The sequence below is a fragment of the Sus scrofa genome, chromosome 17 (genome assembly GCF_000003025.6).
Source record: "Sus scrofa isolate TJ Tabasco breed Duroc chromosome 17, Sscrofa11.1, whole genome shotgun sequence".
NCBI classification, from domain to species: domain Eukaryota; kingdom Metazoa; phylum Chordata; class Mammalia; order Artiodactyla; family Suidae; genus Sus; species Sus scrofa.
Window position 1 is genome coordinate 36608771 of NC_010459.5, and position 15622 is coordinate 36624392.

Here is a 15622-nt window from a genome sequence, read left to right on the forward strand (position 1 = left end):
TTCTCTGAGGCCGGCGAATGGGCAGACTGAGCCCAGTGGAGTGAGAGAAGTGGGCGAGGGCTTGGAGGCAGTAAAAATAAATTTCCTAGAGGCTGACCTGCTCAACCCCAAATGCATGCTTCACCCCTTCCATCTCACAACACGTCACACCCACTTCTTAAGGGTCTCAAATAATACTTCCCAAACAATAGCTACAGTTTATTGAGTGCTGTGTACCCATTGTGATGTGCTGGTGACTAGGAAGCCATGGTTTGAAAAGGTCGTCTCTTGCCTAAAGATTGCAACCCGCTGAGCTCTGATCTGGAGCCCTTAACCTTAGCTGCACAGTGTAGAGCTGTCTCCTCTGAAGAGGTGGGAAAGGGTATTTGCTGGCTGGATGCATGCGTGGAAGTGTGGCCAGATGAATGTGTGGACAGGTGGATGGGTTGATGGAAGGATATATGGATGAAAGATGTACAGAAGGAAGGATGTAGATGAATGGACATATCACTGGCTTTCTGGCTTGTTAGATACAGATAAAGGATGCATAGATAGGAAGAAAGATGGATAGATGAACGGATAGATGGATGGATGGGTGAGTGGAAGAATGCATGGGTGGCTAGGTGAATAAATGGGTAGATTTTTCCAGAAATCTCTGGAGATATTTCCCCAGAGCCTACCTTCCACTAATTTGCTAATTTGGTTGGAATCCCCATTACTCCTTTTCTCTTCCTGAGACTTCATTTGGAAATTTTCATCTCGGGACATAATAAAACATCTATGCAGTGGGACACTTTGGTTAACGGATCTGCTCTGTGCCTCCAGATTCATTGCAATTTGAAAAAACTCAGAAGGTGGTATCAGGAACTCTGGACCTGCCCCATGTGGGACCTTGGGTCCTTTCCCCTGTCTCTGGGCCCACATGATCTTGGTGTGACTCTTGGCAGGTTGTGTGTGTGTGGGGGGGGTTATAACTTCACTTGCTGACCAGGGTGGTGACACCCAGCCATGGCCCTAGTATGCACTGTCTCCTTAGCAGAGAAGCTAGTGCCAGCATGTGGACGGCGTGGTTTGTGGCTGCTCTATCCGTGGCGGCTGTGTGTGGCATCCCTCAAGAAGCCAACACTGTCCTCAGAGTTACCAAAGATGTGCTGAGCAATGGTGAGTCCAGCCCTGCAGGGGGCTGGGGGATGGCATGGGGTGGGTGGGGAAGTCCAGCCAACTCTGAAGTTCCCAGGGATTCTCTCCCTCACTGGCAGATTCTACATCAGATGGATGGGTGACTCCTCTCTGGGCCTCAGTTTCCCCTTTTTCTTTCTTTCTATCACTTCCTGAACACCCGCCATGGGCCAGATACCATCCTGGGGACTTTGTGCTTGAGGCTATAGAAAGCAGTGGTTAAGAGCTTGGATCCTAGAGTCAGCCTCCCTGGGGGTTCAGATACTGACTGTGTGACTTTAAGCCCATGACTTGAATTCTCTGAGCCTCAGTGTTCTCATCTGCAAAGAAGGTGTCATTTGGTCCCCATCTCAGAAGAGTGAGATGAGAAAACTCTTTGAAAACTTAGCACGGTTCTTGGTTCATAGAAGGCCCTCAAAAGTGGGAGCTGTCATTGATCCTGCCTCCAAGGCTCGGGACCTCACTTTCGTGACCTGGCAAATGAGGACACTTTCCCTGCCCCAGTTCCTATCCAAGGCTTATCATGAGAATGAAAAAATAAGGTTATTCCTTAAGTGTCACAGGTTTCAATTTCTTTATCCATCAAATGAGGATAAGAATTCTGGCCTTGACTATTTCTCAGGAATCAGTTCACTTAATACACGAGAAAGTAGGTTTTTTTAAACTGTAAAGTGTGGAACTCTTGGAAGGGAGGGAGGATTATGAAGAAAATCTACTCACGTTTGTCTGGATGCTGTCAAAGTCCAGCACAAGAGATCAAAGCCAGCAGCTAATGAGCCCCCTGGGATGTGAAGTTGGTCTGGAGGCGTCCTTCCATTCGACCTTGGCATTTGACCCATGGGAAGAGGGGGACCTAGAGACCTGAGCCATGCAGGGTGGCAGTGCCTGGGGGCTGGGGGGGGGCACCTAACTGAGATTTTTGCTTCTCCGCAGCCATCTCGGGCACCCTGCAGCAAAGTGATGCTCTCCGCTCGGCCCTGAGAGAGGTGCCCATGGGTAAAGCTGGTGGTGATGGTGGTGGGCCTCTCCTGGGGGGTCTGCTTGGTGGAAGTGGAGGTGGAAGTGGCGGGGGAGGTGGTCTTCTGGGGGGCCTGCTTGGTGGCGGGAGTGGAGGGGGTGGTGGTGACCTGTTGGGCGGAGTTGGAGGAGGCTTACTGGGTGGCAGTAGCAGCGGTGGTGGGGGGCTGCTGGGTGGTAGTGGTGGGGGGCTGCTGGGTGGTAGTGGTGGGGGGCTGCTGGGTGGCGGGGGTAGCAGCGGTGGGGGGCTGCTGGGTGGTAGTGGGGGGCTCTTGGGTAGTGAGAGCAGCAGTGGTGGGAGGGGACTGGGCAGTGGAAGCCACAGTAGTGGGGGGCTGTTGGGTGGCAGTGGTGGCGGGCTTTTGGGTGGTGGAGGCCACGGTGGTGGGGGGCTGCTGGGTGGCAGTGGTGGCGGTCTCTTGGGTGGTGGAGGCCACGGTGGTGGGGGGCTGCTGGGTGGCAGTGGTGGCGGTCTCTTGGGTGGTGGAGGCCACGGTGGTGGGGGGCTGCTGGGTGGCAGTGGTGGCGGTCTCTTGGGTGGTGGAGGCCACGGTGGTGGGGGGCTGCTGGGTGGCAGTGGTGGTGGTCTCTTGGGCGGTGGTGGTCTTTTGGGTGGTGGCCGGCACCATTACGATGACTACAGACGCGCTGAATTCCCTCGAGGTGTCGGCGGCATTCCCTACAATGACTTCCACGTTCGAGAACCGCCCCCAAAGTACACCAATGGCAAGCAGCTCGGGGGTAATTACAAGTATGGTCACATTGAGGCCAATGACAACACTGCTCAGCTGGGGGGCAAATACCGCTATGGTGAGATCGTTGAGCCTGATGGAAGCATCAGGGACCTCCGAAATAGCAACTACCGCAGCGCTGAGAGTGCACACGGCAGCCACCGGGACCACGGGCGGTTCAGGTCAGCTGAAGGTGCGCCAATTGTGGGCCGACTTCACCGGCGAGAGCTGCGGCCTGGAGAGCTCCCCCCCGGTGTAGCCACAGGGGCCCTGGGCCCAGGCGGTTTGCTGGGCACTGGGGGCATGCTGGCAGCCGACGGCATCCTATCGGGCCAAGGCGGCCTGCTCGGCGGAGGTGGTCTCCTTGGTGATGGAGGACTTCTCGGAGGAGGCGGCGTCCTGGGCGTGCTCGGCGAGGGCGGCATCCTCAGCACCGTGCAGGGCATCACAGGGTAAGGAGGGGCCAGGCTCTCCTATAGAGCTCCTTGATGAACCACCAAACAGGGGTGCTCACCCCCAGAAGACTGGAGTTGGAAAGGGACAGTCTTCAGCGCCCTATGCACTTGAGGGCCTGGCCTCAGAATTGGATATCTTGAGCCCCAAGTTGCATGGTTTGGGGTCTTGTCATTAAATAGTCCTGAATTTAAGTCCCAAGTGCAACCTTTTATATTACTGTGACTTTGGGCCATTCTTCTCTGAGTCTTGGTTTCCTCCTCTGTAGAATGGTCATAGCAATACAGTCTAGGTGGAAAAAATCCAAGGGTATAAAATCATACCTAGGAGGATGCCTAGCCGCCTCCTCATATTCACTATTTAATTCAACGAATATTTAGAGCCCCTACTATGTGTGGGGCGCTTGTTGGCACTGGGGACAACCTCATGGTTATCCAAGAAAAGACACATCCTTTGTCCCCTTGGAGCTTGCAGGCTGGTGGGTAGATGACACTAATAAGAGAAGCCTGGAAACGTACAATTACCACAGTGCTGGGAAGTTCATGGAGAAATGAACTTCCAGAGTCAATCAGGGGAGGCTTCCTGGAGGAAGAGGACCCAGAGCTGACATCGAAAGAATGTGTAGGAGGGAACCAGGCAAAGAGTGTCAAGGACAGACAGAAGGAATAGCATCTTTACATGAAAAACAATTGCAAAGGGAATACATGGAAGTGAACACAGTGGGCTCCAGGAAGTGGGAGTACGGGGCACGGCTTTTTTTTTTTGCCTTTAACTTCTCCTGTGTTTTTCAAGTTCTATCCATGAAACTCAGGTCTTTTTACAGTGGGGAGGAATGAAGGGGGGCAGAGGAAGGGGTGTAGGGAGGAAGGTTCTGAGTGATTGGGGAGGCAGGCATGGGGGTGGACGCCTACTCACTGCTCTCGATCCTGTGCAGGCTGCGCATCGTGGAGCTCACCCTCCCTCGGGTGTCTGTGCGGCTTCTGCCAGGTGTGGGCGTCTACCTGAGCCTGTACACCCGCGTGGCCATCAACGGGAAGAGGTGTGTGTCCCTGGCCCTGGAAGGGCCCCTGCCACCCTACTTCCTGGCTGAGGGATTTGGGGTGGGTCCCCCCTTTGTAATATGGGTACCGAAAGACCTAATGTGTCACCAGCACATGCATGGCTTATGCCTTTGGGCTCAGATCATCTCCTGAGCAGTCAACAGGGATGGCAGCCTGGGTGGTGGTTAAGATCTGCAAGGCTGGAGCCAGAGGCCAGCCTGGGTTCGAATCCAGACTCTCTCTTTTAATCTCTGTGACCTTGGGCTGGTCCTCCTAATGTCACGGAACCTTAGTATCTTCATCGGCGATGGGCGTAATAAGACATATAGCTTTTCAGGTGGCTGTGGCCACAGTGAGGGAAGGCTGGCAAAGGCCTCCCTGGATAGTGCCTGCACGTGGTTGGTGCTCATTCGAGGACCCCAGAGGGTGGATTTTGCATCGATTTATCCCCATGGGACAAGGTCATCTCTACAAAGCTAGGTGAAAGGGTGATCACCTTGGAAACCAGAATTTATACCTGAGGTTCATTTATGGACCCCTGTCCCCAGCCTTTGAAGCTCTCGTATGATGACTTGAGGGGCCACGAAGCCCCTGTTTGTGACATAAGCAGGCAGCATAGTAGATGGGGTGGAAGGGACAGCCAGGGCAAAAGCCATTGTGTGAGGGTGTTTTTTTTGGGGGGGTGACCCACTGTCTCCCTGGTTCCGTGGTCTCTTCCAGTCTTATTGGCTTCCTGGACATCGCCGTGGAAGTGAACATCACGGCCAAGGTCCGGCTGACCATGGACCGCACGGGTTACCCGCGTCTGGTTATCGAGCGATGTGACACCCTCCTGGGAGGCATCAAAGTCAGACTGCTGCGAGGGTGAGTATCAGCGGGCAGTGGCGTGCCTTGGGGGATGATAGAGTGGTCTGTCAGTCAAATCAGATGTTGAGAACAGAGGTTCTGGAAGCAGCCTGGGTTTCAAACTCCTCAGCTTCACTATTCTCTTGCTGGGTGACTCTGTTGCCCTCTCTGAGCTCCATTTTCTTTGTCTGTGAAATGGCAGTAATTTTTTCCCCCTTTGGAACTAAGATCATGCACGTAAAACACTTAATGAAGAACCTGACACATTTTGAGAGTTTATGAGTATATGTCTTACAGGAGTTTTGTGTCCATTTGTCTCCCAGCTCACAGGGAGACTTCCCAGTTGCTTCTGTTCAATACGCCCTTGCTCAGGTGGCGAGTTTTTTCTATTACACACTCCCCACAAGGTGGCCAAGTCCGCACCCTCTGTCCCAAAGAGGTTTTAAGTGTCCGTATATTGAGTAGAGCAGAAATTGGCATGACATTGTAAGTCAACTATACTTTAATTTTTAAAAGCAAGAAAATAATAATAATAAGTCCTCTAGCCTCTGGGGGGAAAGTGTCTGCATATTGACTGATATGCTGTCCCCAGGTGATGGTCTAAGACGAGGGCACAACAGGGCAGCTCGGAGCTGAGTCCCTTTCTCGTCGCTCCCTGGCCCTCATCCTGGGAGACCCTCGCCCTGCTCCTCTCTTTGAGGACCCTGCTCCTTCCCTTCCTGTCTCATCAGTTTCTCGCCCCAGTTCCCTCAATCGTCATCTCGTCCAGACCGTGGAATCAGAAAACACATTGTGTAACTTGAACCCTAAATTTCTGACTCCTCTGGGCTTCTCTGAGTCATTGTTTCTCCTCCAGGAGTAGGATTGCTGGATCATATGGTAACTTTATTTTTAGTTTTGAGGAACCTTCGTACTGTTCTCCATAGCGGCTGCACCTGTTTACATTCGTACCAGTAGTGTGGGAGGGTTCCCTTTTCTCCACATCCTCTCCAGAATTGGTTATTCGTAGACTTCTTTTTTTGGCTACATCCAGGGCATGCAGGAGTTCTGGGGCCAGTGATCAAACCCACCCCAGAGTAGTGACCCAAGCCATAGCAGTGACAATACCAGATCCTTACTCTGCTGAGCCACCAGGGAACTCTTCTTTGTGGACTTTTTAATGATGGCCATTCTGACGGGTAGAAACCTGACAGATTTTTATTTATTTATTTATTTATTTATTTTGTCTTTTTGCCTTTTCTAGGGCCGCACCTGCAGCGTATGGAGGTTCCGAGGCTAGGGGTCTAATCGGAGCTGTAGCTGCTGGCCTATGCCACAGCCACAGCAATGCCAGATCGGCCACGACCTACACCACAGCTCACGGCAATGCTGGATCCTTAACCCACTGAGCGAGGCCAGGGGTTGAACCCACAACCCCTTGGTTCCTAGTCGGATTTGTTAACCACTGAGCCACGATGGGAACTCTGAAAGATTTTTAAATTTTATTTTATTGGTATACAGTTGACTTACAATGTTGCATGAGTTTCAGGTGTACAGCAAGGTGAATTAGTTATACATATAAATATATCCATTCTTTTTTTTCCCCATATAGGTTATTACAAACTATTGCGTAGATTTTCCTGTGCTACACAGTAGGTTCTTATTAGTTGTCTATTTTATACAATAGTGTGAATATATTATTCTCACCCTCCCAACCCCTCCCTGCAATGGAAACCTTACAGATTTTTTTGTTGTTGTTGTTGTTGTGTTTGTGGGAGAGGGCGAGCGTGTCCCCCTACTCCTCCGCCATCTTGTCCTCTTCCTTTTTTTTTTTGTCTTTTTGTTGTTGTTGTTGTTGCTATTTCTTGGGCCGCTCCCTCGGCATATGGAGGTTCCCAGGCCAGGGGTTGAATCGGAGCTGTAGCCACCGGCCTACGCCAGAGCCACAGCAACTCGGGATCCGAGCCGCGTCTGCAACCTACACCACAGCTCACGGCAACGCCGGATTGTTAACCCACTGAGCAAGGCCAGGGACCGAACCCGCAACCTTATGGTTCCTAGTCGGATTCGTTAACCACTGCGCCACGACGGGAACTCCCCGAAACCTTACAGATTTTTAATCCACCTTTTCATGAGGAAATATATCAGCTAGTATATGGTTCAAAAATACTAAATGATAAAAAGGAGTTGGTAGTTGCAAACTATTACGTTTAGCATGGATAAGCAATGAAGTCCTGCTGTAGAGCACAGGGAACTATATCCAATCACTGTGATAGAACATGATAGAAGATAATAAGAGAAAAAGAATATATATGTATGACTGGGTCACTTTGCTCTATGGCAGAAATTGACAGAACATTGTAAATCAACTATAATAAAAATTTTTTAAAAAATAAAAAAATATTAAATGGTAGAAAGGCACAGCCCCCCTCCCATCTCCCATCTCCCTGCTTTGCATTGAGCTCACCTCCACGGTTTCTTGATTGTCCCTCCAGTGTCTTTGTACAAATGAAGCAAACGTGAGTATAGAGTCTCATTCTGCCATCATTTTAACACAAATGAGCACATACTAGAAACACCGTTTTGCACTTTTCTCTCACGTTTTATCTATTGGGAGAATCCTCTGCATCTCAACACAGAGAGTTTCCTTTCCTTTACCTTTTTTTTCTTTTTTTTTTATTACTCAAATGAATTTCTCACATCTGTAGTTGTATAATGACCATAATAATCTGATTTCACAGGATTTCCATCCCACAGCCCAAGCACATCCCCCCACCCCCCAAACTGTCTCCTCTGGAGACCGTAAGTTTTTCAATGTCTGTGAGTCAGCATCTGTTCTGCAAAGAAGTTCCGTCTGTCCTTTTTTCAGATTCCACATGTCAGTGAAAGCATTTGATGTTGGTGTCTCATTGTATGGCTGACTTCACTTAGCATGATAGTTTCTAGGTCCATCCATGTTGCTTAAAATGCTGGTATTTCGTTCCTTTTAATGGCTGAGTTAATATTCCATTGTGTATATGTACCACATCTTCTGGATCCACTCCTCTGTCGATGGACATTTAGGTTGTTTCCATGTCTTGGCTATTGTAAATAGTGCTGCAGTGAACATCGGAGTACTTGTGTCTTTGCGAGTCGTGGTTTTCTCTGGATAGATGCCCAGGAGAGGGATTGCTGGATCAAATGGGAATTCTATGTTTAGTTTTCTGAGGAATCTCCATACTGCTTTCCACAGTGGTTGCACCAATTTACAATCCCACCAACAGTGTACTAGGGTTCCTTTTTCTCCGCACCCTCTCCAGCACTTGTTGTTTGTAGACTTTTGGATGATGGCCATTCTGGCTGGTGTAAGGTGGTACCTCATCATGGTTTTGATTTGCATTTCTCTAATAATGAGTGACGCTGAACATCTTTTCATGTGTTTCTCGGCCATCTGTGTGTCTTCTTTGGAGAACTGTCTTTTTAGATCTTCTGCCCATTTTTGGATGGGGTTTTTTGTTTTTTTTGCTATGGAGCTGCAGAAGTTGTTTATAAATTTTGGAGATTAATCCCTTGTCAGTCGATTCATTTGCAAAGATTTTCCTTTACCTTTTCACAGCTGCGTAATAAATAGCCCACCGTCCCGATGAGCCAAGGCTGACTCGCCCCGCCCCCTAGTGTTGAACATGGCAATTCGTCCAATCTGCTCGGACGGATGAGGCTACAATGAACAGTCTTTTACATACGTCTTTTCACGTGTGGACCAGTGTGTCTGTTGGATAGCTTCCCGAGAGAAAACAATCTGTGCCCTGAACATACCCTGGTTAACTTCAAACTACCCCCTCAAGGCCCGCACGCGCACACACACACACACACACACACACACACACGGGTAAACAGGCATGTGGGTTCTCACGGGCCCGGTCATCTAAGAAGAACTAGAACCAAGACAAGGCCCCTTGAGGTGAATCCACTTAAAAAGGAGAACGCAAGGAGTTCCCACAGTGGCGCAATGGGTTAAGGATTTGGCGTTGCCGTTGCCACAGCTGTGGTGCAGGTCAAAGCTGGGGCTCAGATTCCATCCCTGGCCCGGGAACTTTTGCATGCTTCGTGTGTGGCCGAAAAAGAAAAAAAAGAGAGAGAGACCATAAAACATAGTAACCTTGAGAGGAAATGACCTAATTAGGACTTTATCTGAAGAAATTCTTCGCTTTGCGGGGCATTGGACAGTCAGCTACAACCTGGGGGTGGGGGCGGGGCACAGGCAGGGCAGAGGGGGACCGATTTCTAAGGCATCAGGCTGTCAGGGACACTTTTGTGTTAGGATAGTCGTGTTTCCCTCATTGTCTCATCACCGCAGGGTCTCGGGAAACAAATACTTGCAGTACATGTCCGTCTGTCTGTCCATTTAGGTGTCTTGTCTGCATTGATAGGTTCTTTCCTCCTTCACTGACTGGTTAGGAGAGTTAGTTTAGAGCTGGAGGATGGACTTAAGGACTTGCTCTGGGTCACTTCTTTGGAGCTCACTTTTCTTGTCTGTAGAATGGGTCCCATTTCCCAATCTTTATTTATTTATTTATTTTTGGTCTTTTTTTTTGTCTTTTTAGGGCCGCACCTGCAGCATATGGAGGTTCCCAGGCCAGGGATCCAATCAGAGCTGTAGCCGCCGGCCTACACCAGAGCCACAGCAACACCAGATCCGAGCCCCGCCTGCAACCTACACCACAGCTCACAGCAAAGCCAGATCGTTAACTCACTGAGTGAGGCCAGGGATCAAACCCACAACCTCATGGTTCCTAGGCGGACTGGTTTCTGCTGCACCATGACGGGAACTCCTCATTTCCCAATCTTTACAGCACCAAGACTTCAGTTTCTCTGGAGGACCAGTATTTCTCCTTCCCTCCCTTCCACAAACATTTATTGAGCGACTACTATATAGTACACACCAGATACTGTACTGCATGCTTGGTGAAAGAAATGCATTCATTTTTCTCTTTGGGAAGACTACATAAAGTTGCAACAAAGAGTCCATTAGAAGAGTTTCCGTTTGGGGCTCAGTGGGTTAAGAAACCGGCATTGTGTCCGTGAGGATGTGGGTTTGATCCCTGGCTTGCTCAGTGGGTTAAGGATCCAGTGCTGCCACCAGCTCTGGGGTAGGTTGCAGATGTGGCTCGGATCTGGCGTCGCTGTGGCTGTGGTATAGACCGGCAGCTGCAGGTCTGATTAGACCCCTAACCTGGGAACGTCCATATGCCACAGGTGCAGCCCCCAAAAGAAAAAAAGAGTCCATCAGAGAGGCATGTACACAGAAGGAGAGATGTGTGCCATTAAAAATCAGGAACACCCCGGCCTGGACCAGGCCCATTGCAGAGCTCAAGGAGCATTTGTTTGTGCAATGAATGAATGAATAGATGAATGAATGAATGTATGAATATATGAATGAATGAAGGAATGAATGAAAAGCCAAGCCATTTGCCTGGGTAGCCTGTCCATCCAGGTCTAGGGCAAAAGTCCCCCATCTTTCTAGCCTTCAGGACAATTTTCCAGCACACAAGGGCTCTTGCTGTTCAGGCAGCGCCTGGATGAGGCCATGAGTGTGGCCTCTCCTCATCCTGCTCCTCTCTCCTCAGGCTTCTCCCCAACCTCGTGGACAATTTAGTAAACCGGGTCCTGGCCAACGTCCTCCCTGACTTGGTAAGAACGTAGCCTGGCACAAGGAGCTGGAAGCACAGATTTTCCCAGATGGAGGGGCCACAGTCCAGCCTCCATCCCCAGGGGTTGCTGGTGACCCAGAGGGATGGAGGGAGCCAGGGGGTTGGGGTGTGTTGTTGGGGATCTGGGACAGGCCCTGAGGAATGTGGAGGGCAGATTAGTGAAGGGATGAGGAGGTGAAGCTTGAGGATCACAGCATTCTGGGTTTGAATCCCCGCTCTGGCACTTCGAAGCTGTATGACAAATCACATCAGCTCTCTGAGTCTCGGTTTTCCCAGCTGTAAAATGGGGATCAGGAGCAAGCCTTCCCCATGGGTTGGTGGGGAGGACAGCTCCAAGCACAGAGAGGCTGTCAGTACACATTCGCTGTCGTTGGTGTTATGATGTGTGCACCCCCCTCCCTCACCCCCTGCGCCATCACCAGAATGTCATGGCCTCTCTTCCCTACAGCTCTGCCCCATCGTGGACGTGGTGCTGGGTCTTGTCAACGATCAGCTGGGTCTTGTGGACTGTAAGTCCTTCCTGCTTCACTTTATTCAACTGACATCTGCTAGCGCCTGATATGGGTTCTGTCTTCGGAAGGTGCCAGGGTCACAGTCATGTCCGGGATGAGAGCCCAGGGCGGGGGAGGGCTGGGCAGCTGATGCTGGGGGAGAGGGGCTGTGTGGCCTTTCTACTTCTCCCCAAACATTCCCCCCAAGTCCCCGAGGGAGCATCTTCCCTCTTGGACCCAAGGGCACTACAGCTCTGGACTGGGTGTCAGGAGGCTGGGTGCAAGCCCTGGCTCTTCCGCAGGCAGCATGTGGACTTGGAGAGGCTCTTCCAAGTTCTTCATCCCTGCAGTGAGGGCGTTGGCTGCACTCCCTAGAGAGACTGCAGACTGACGAGCAATAAATTGGAGAGTGACAGACACCATGGATACTGTCCTGGTCCTCAGACTCAGGCTCCAGCACTAGCCTTTGATCCAGGATGTCTGAGTGAACATTCCTGAAGGCAAGCCAGTCCCCTGTGGCTGTCCTGGCTGTGTACTCCATGATTCCAGGGACTTCCTTTCAGATGGACCACAACATAATGGTAGCACTGAGTTGTACAGTGTACAGCCTCTACACACGTACAGGGCTGGAAGAGCCCAGAAGGTAGAGCTGTTCATTGCAAGAAGTCAGAGAAACACCAGATTCAATTAAGCACCACTGTGGAACCCTAAAACTTCTACTCTGGTGTACAGCACCTTACAGTTTCCAAAGCTTATCAATATGCAGGCTCTCATTGGTCCCCCCCATAGAGTTCTTTTAAGCCTATTGTACGGAGGAGGAAACAGATTCAGAGAGGTGCAGTATCTTGACTGAGATCACACAGCAAAGGAGAGGCAGAGCTGGGATTTGAACTTGGACCACTTGCTCTTTCCATGGTGTCTGGAGCTGGAACCCTGCCACCCCGCCCCCGCTCAGGCCACAAGGAGGGTGTCTGGGTGGGTGAGGGGGAACTTCTTGTGAGCCCCTCGCCACTTTTGCCTGCAGCTCTGATTCCTCTGGGGATACTGGGAAGCGTCCAGTATACCTTCTCCAGCCTCCCGCTTGTGACTGGGGAATTCCTGGAGCTGGACCTCAATGTGAGTGCCTGGGCTTCAGGGCAAGGGGGGGTCCCCTCTCCCCACAGGCAGAGGTATGAGGGAGAGTCCTCTAGGGCTGCTACTGAAGCTCTGGGAAGCAACAATTGAATAGGACCTTTTCTGATCAGATCAGGGCCTTCTAGAAGCTACGCTGGGAAACACAATCACAGCCAACATGTAGCGAGTGCTGACTGTGTGCCAAGACATTCCCAGTGCTTTATGTAGATTAATCATATGATGTAAGCACTCACTGAGGGAACTGAGGCACAGAGAAGTTAAGCCCCTTGCCAAAGGTCACACAGCTAATAAATGCAAACTTGGGCTCTGAAGCAGGCAATCTGGCTTCTAGTTACCAGAGCTGCTGCTATGGGCTTGGGTTTGCTGGAGGAGTGAATCTGGCTAATCATGTGCTGGTAATCATTAATAACTGTCTCTTCATGATTTTTTTTTTTAAAAAAAGTCCTGATTTGTAGTGTTCGCTGATTTCCAAGCTGTACATACTCCCACAATGGCCAGTTTCGGGCTACTACCATGACTCACTAAACACGGGGTTGGGAAGAGATGCCTGGAATTGGCTCTCATGAGCTGGTGTGAGCTGGCTCGAGCACACCACTGAATCTGGCCATAACTGTGCACGGGTGTACACACATGTGTACTTCCCCTGTGCTGCCTCCCCGCCTCCTCCATCAGAGGCAGAACTACAGTGCCCTCCCACACTCTCAGGTACACGGCACACCGGTGCACACACATACCTGCATACCAAGCATATTCACAAACATATAGTTATTCATGAGAGAGTCATCAGTTCCCTGCTATGTGCCAGGATCTGGGTTGGGGCTGGAAGTGCAGTGGTGAACGTGACAAGATCTCTGATCTCAGGGAGCTGGCCATCTCTTAGAGGGAGAGGAGAGGTCATCCAAGAATCCCTCAAACCAGCATTCAATTAGAGATCATGAACTCTGTGAAAGAGGGTCCAGGCTATCAGACCCTAAAGAAAGGGGTGTGATTTACTCAGGGAAGTCACAGAGGGCTTCCTGGAGGAGGTAATGTTTGATCAAGATCAGCCAGATGAGTGGGCTGCAACAAAAGAAGGGTATGGGGGGAGTTCCTGTTGTGGCGCAGCTTTAATGAACCCGACCAGTCTCCATGAGAACAAGGGTTGATCTCTGGCCTCACTCAGTGGGTCAAGGATCCAGTGTTGCTGTGAACTGTGCTGTAGGTCGCTGATGTGGCTCAGATCCTGCATTCCTATGGCTGTGGTGTAGGCTGGCAGGTGTAGCTCCAATTAGATCCCTAGCCTGGGAACTTCCATATGTTGCAAGTGTGGCCCTAAAAAGAAAAAAAAAAAGGGGTGGGGGCATCGGGGGAGAGAACAACCACGCGGTAGGGGTGCTGAGGCTGAACAAGGATGAACAGGTCCTGGTGGCAGCACTGCAGAAGCGGGGGTTGAGGGCAGAGCGGCTCCAGATAAGGCAAACACACCACGCCTCATAGACTAGGGAGAAAACCTGACCTTTAAAGAGCCAATACTCCAACATGTGTGTGCAGGGGCATAAACTCGTTAACTTGTTACTGCAGGGCTGGGGTGGGAGAGCCAGATCCATGTCATACCTGTATTTCAAATATATGCTGCTATTCCTTGGCTTAATTACAAGCGGTCATAAAGCGGGAATGCGATTCCATCACGAGTCGAATGCATGGGGGTCACAAACCAAAGAGTCACCGAGACGCTAAGACTCAGTGGGTTTAATCAAGGGAGGCCGCCTGCAGGCAGATGCGGGGCCTCCCACCAGCCTTCCGCCCCTCCCCCACTCTTCTCCCTGCACCTCTCCCTGTGACCCCTCTCTTCTCTGCTCCCCCAGACTCTGGTTGGGGAGGCTGGCGGTGATCTCATCGACTATCCGCTGGGGCGGCCGGCCATGTCTCCCCGGCAGAAGATGCCAGAGTTGCCCCCCATGGGCGACAACACCAACTCCCAGCTGGCCATTTCTGCCAACTTCCTGGGCTCAGTGCTGACCCTCCTGCAGAAGCAAGGGGCTCTGGATATCGACATCACTGACGGCATGGTGAGTCTCAGCCCTGGGGTGCGGGGTTGAGGCGGGGTACTGGCAGCCTCTGTAGTCCCCAGGGCTCTGGGGAAATGGCTTTAAAGCGAAAACTGTGGGAGTTCCCGTTGTGGCTCAGCGGTAATGAACCCAAGTAGTATCCATGAGGTTGCGGGTTCGATCCCTGGACTCCCTCAGTGGGTTAAGAATCCGATGTTGCTGTGAGTTGTCGTGTAGGTCACAGATGTGGCTCAGATCCAGGGTTGCTGTGGCTGTGGTGTAGGCTGGCAGCTGTAGCTCCAAGTGGACCCCTAGCCTGGGAACCTCCGTATTGCTGTGGGTGTGACCCTAAAACAACAAACAAACAACAAAACCACGGAAAACTGTGGACCATCCACCCCTGGACTCATGTGTATCAGTTATGTCTGCGTTACCAACGTGGGGTGACTGGGAGGGTTTTCAGTGATTCACAGATGCAACATGAAACAGCATCAAAAATCCCTCCCTATTCAATTTTATGCAGTTTTATTCCAGTCAATTTTTAAAAGCATAATATAAATCTACATATCTGTGTCTCAATATAAATGTTTAGAATCCTTTTACTTGGTAAACATTGATACTACTTAACTAAAAGATATTTAAGAATAAAACACCATCCTTAGGCATGTTCCAAAGTCATTTTCTCTCCAAATCTTTTCTTTCACCAGTTAATATTTTGCCATATATGCTTCATATCTACCCATCCATCTGCCCACCCACCTTCCCACTTGTCTGTCCATCCATCCATCCATCCATCCATCCATCCATCCATCCATCTGTCTCTCTGCTGTCCACCCATCTATCGTTGGACAACTTGAGTTTTTTGAGACATCATGACAGTTTCCTCCATCAGCTTCCGTGTGCGTCTCCTAAGAACAAGACGTTCTTCCCTTAAAAATCACATACGTGGGGAGTTCCCGTCATGGCGCAGTGGTTAACGAATCCGACTAGGAACCATGAGGTTGCGGGTTCGGTCCCTGCCCTTGCTCAGTGGGTTAACGATCCGGTGTTGCCGTG

The 15622-nt window shown here is 50.6% G+C and overlaps 1 protein-coding gene across 1 annotated transcript in view; it reads left to right on the forward strand.

Moving 5' to 3' along the window:
- Window positions 1035-15622, forward strand: part of BPIFB4 (BPI fold containing family B member 4) — a 29599-nt gene continuing 15011 nt past the window's right edge. The window contains exons 1-9 of the mRNA XM_021077979.1: window positions 1035-1140; window positions 2092-2154; window positions 2839-3358; window positions 4294-4398; window positions 5120-5263; window positions 10831-10894; window positions 11363-11423; window positions 12430-12521; window positions 14384-14587. Of these exons, the coding sequence (XP_020933638.1) occupies window positions 1035-1140; window positions 2092-2154; window positions 2839-3358; window positions 4294-4398; window positions 5120-5263; window positions 10831-10894; window positions 11363-11423; window positions 12430-12521; window positions 14384-14587 (1359 nt within the window). The remainder of the gene's footprint in view (window positions 1141-2091; window positions 2155-2838; window positions 3359-4293; window positions 4399-5119; window positions 5264-10830; window positions 10895-11362; window positions 11424-12429; window positions 12522-14383; window positions 14588-15622) is intronic.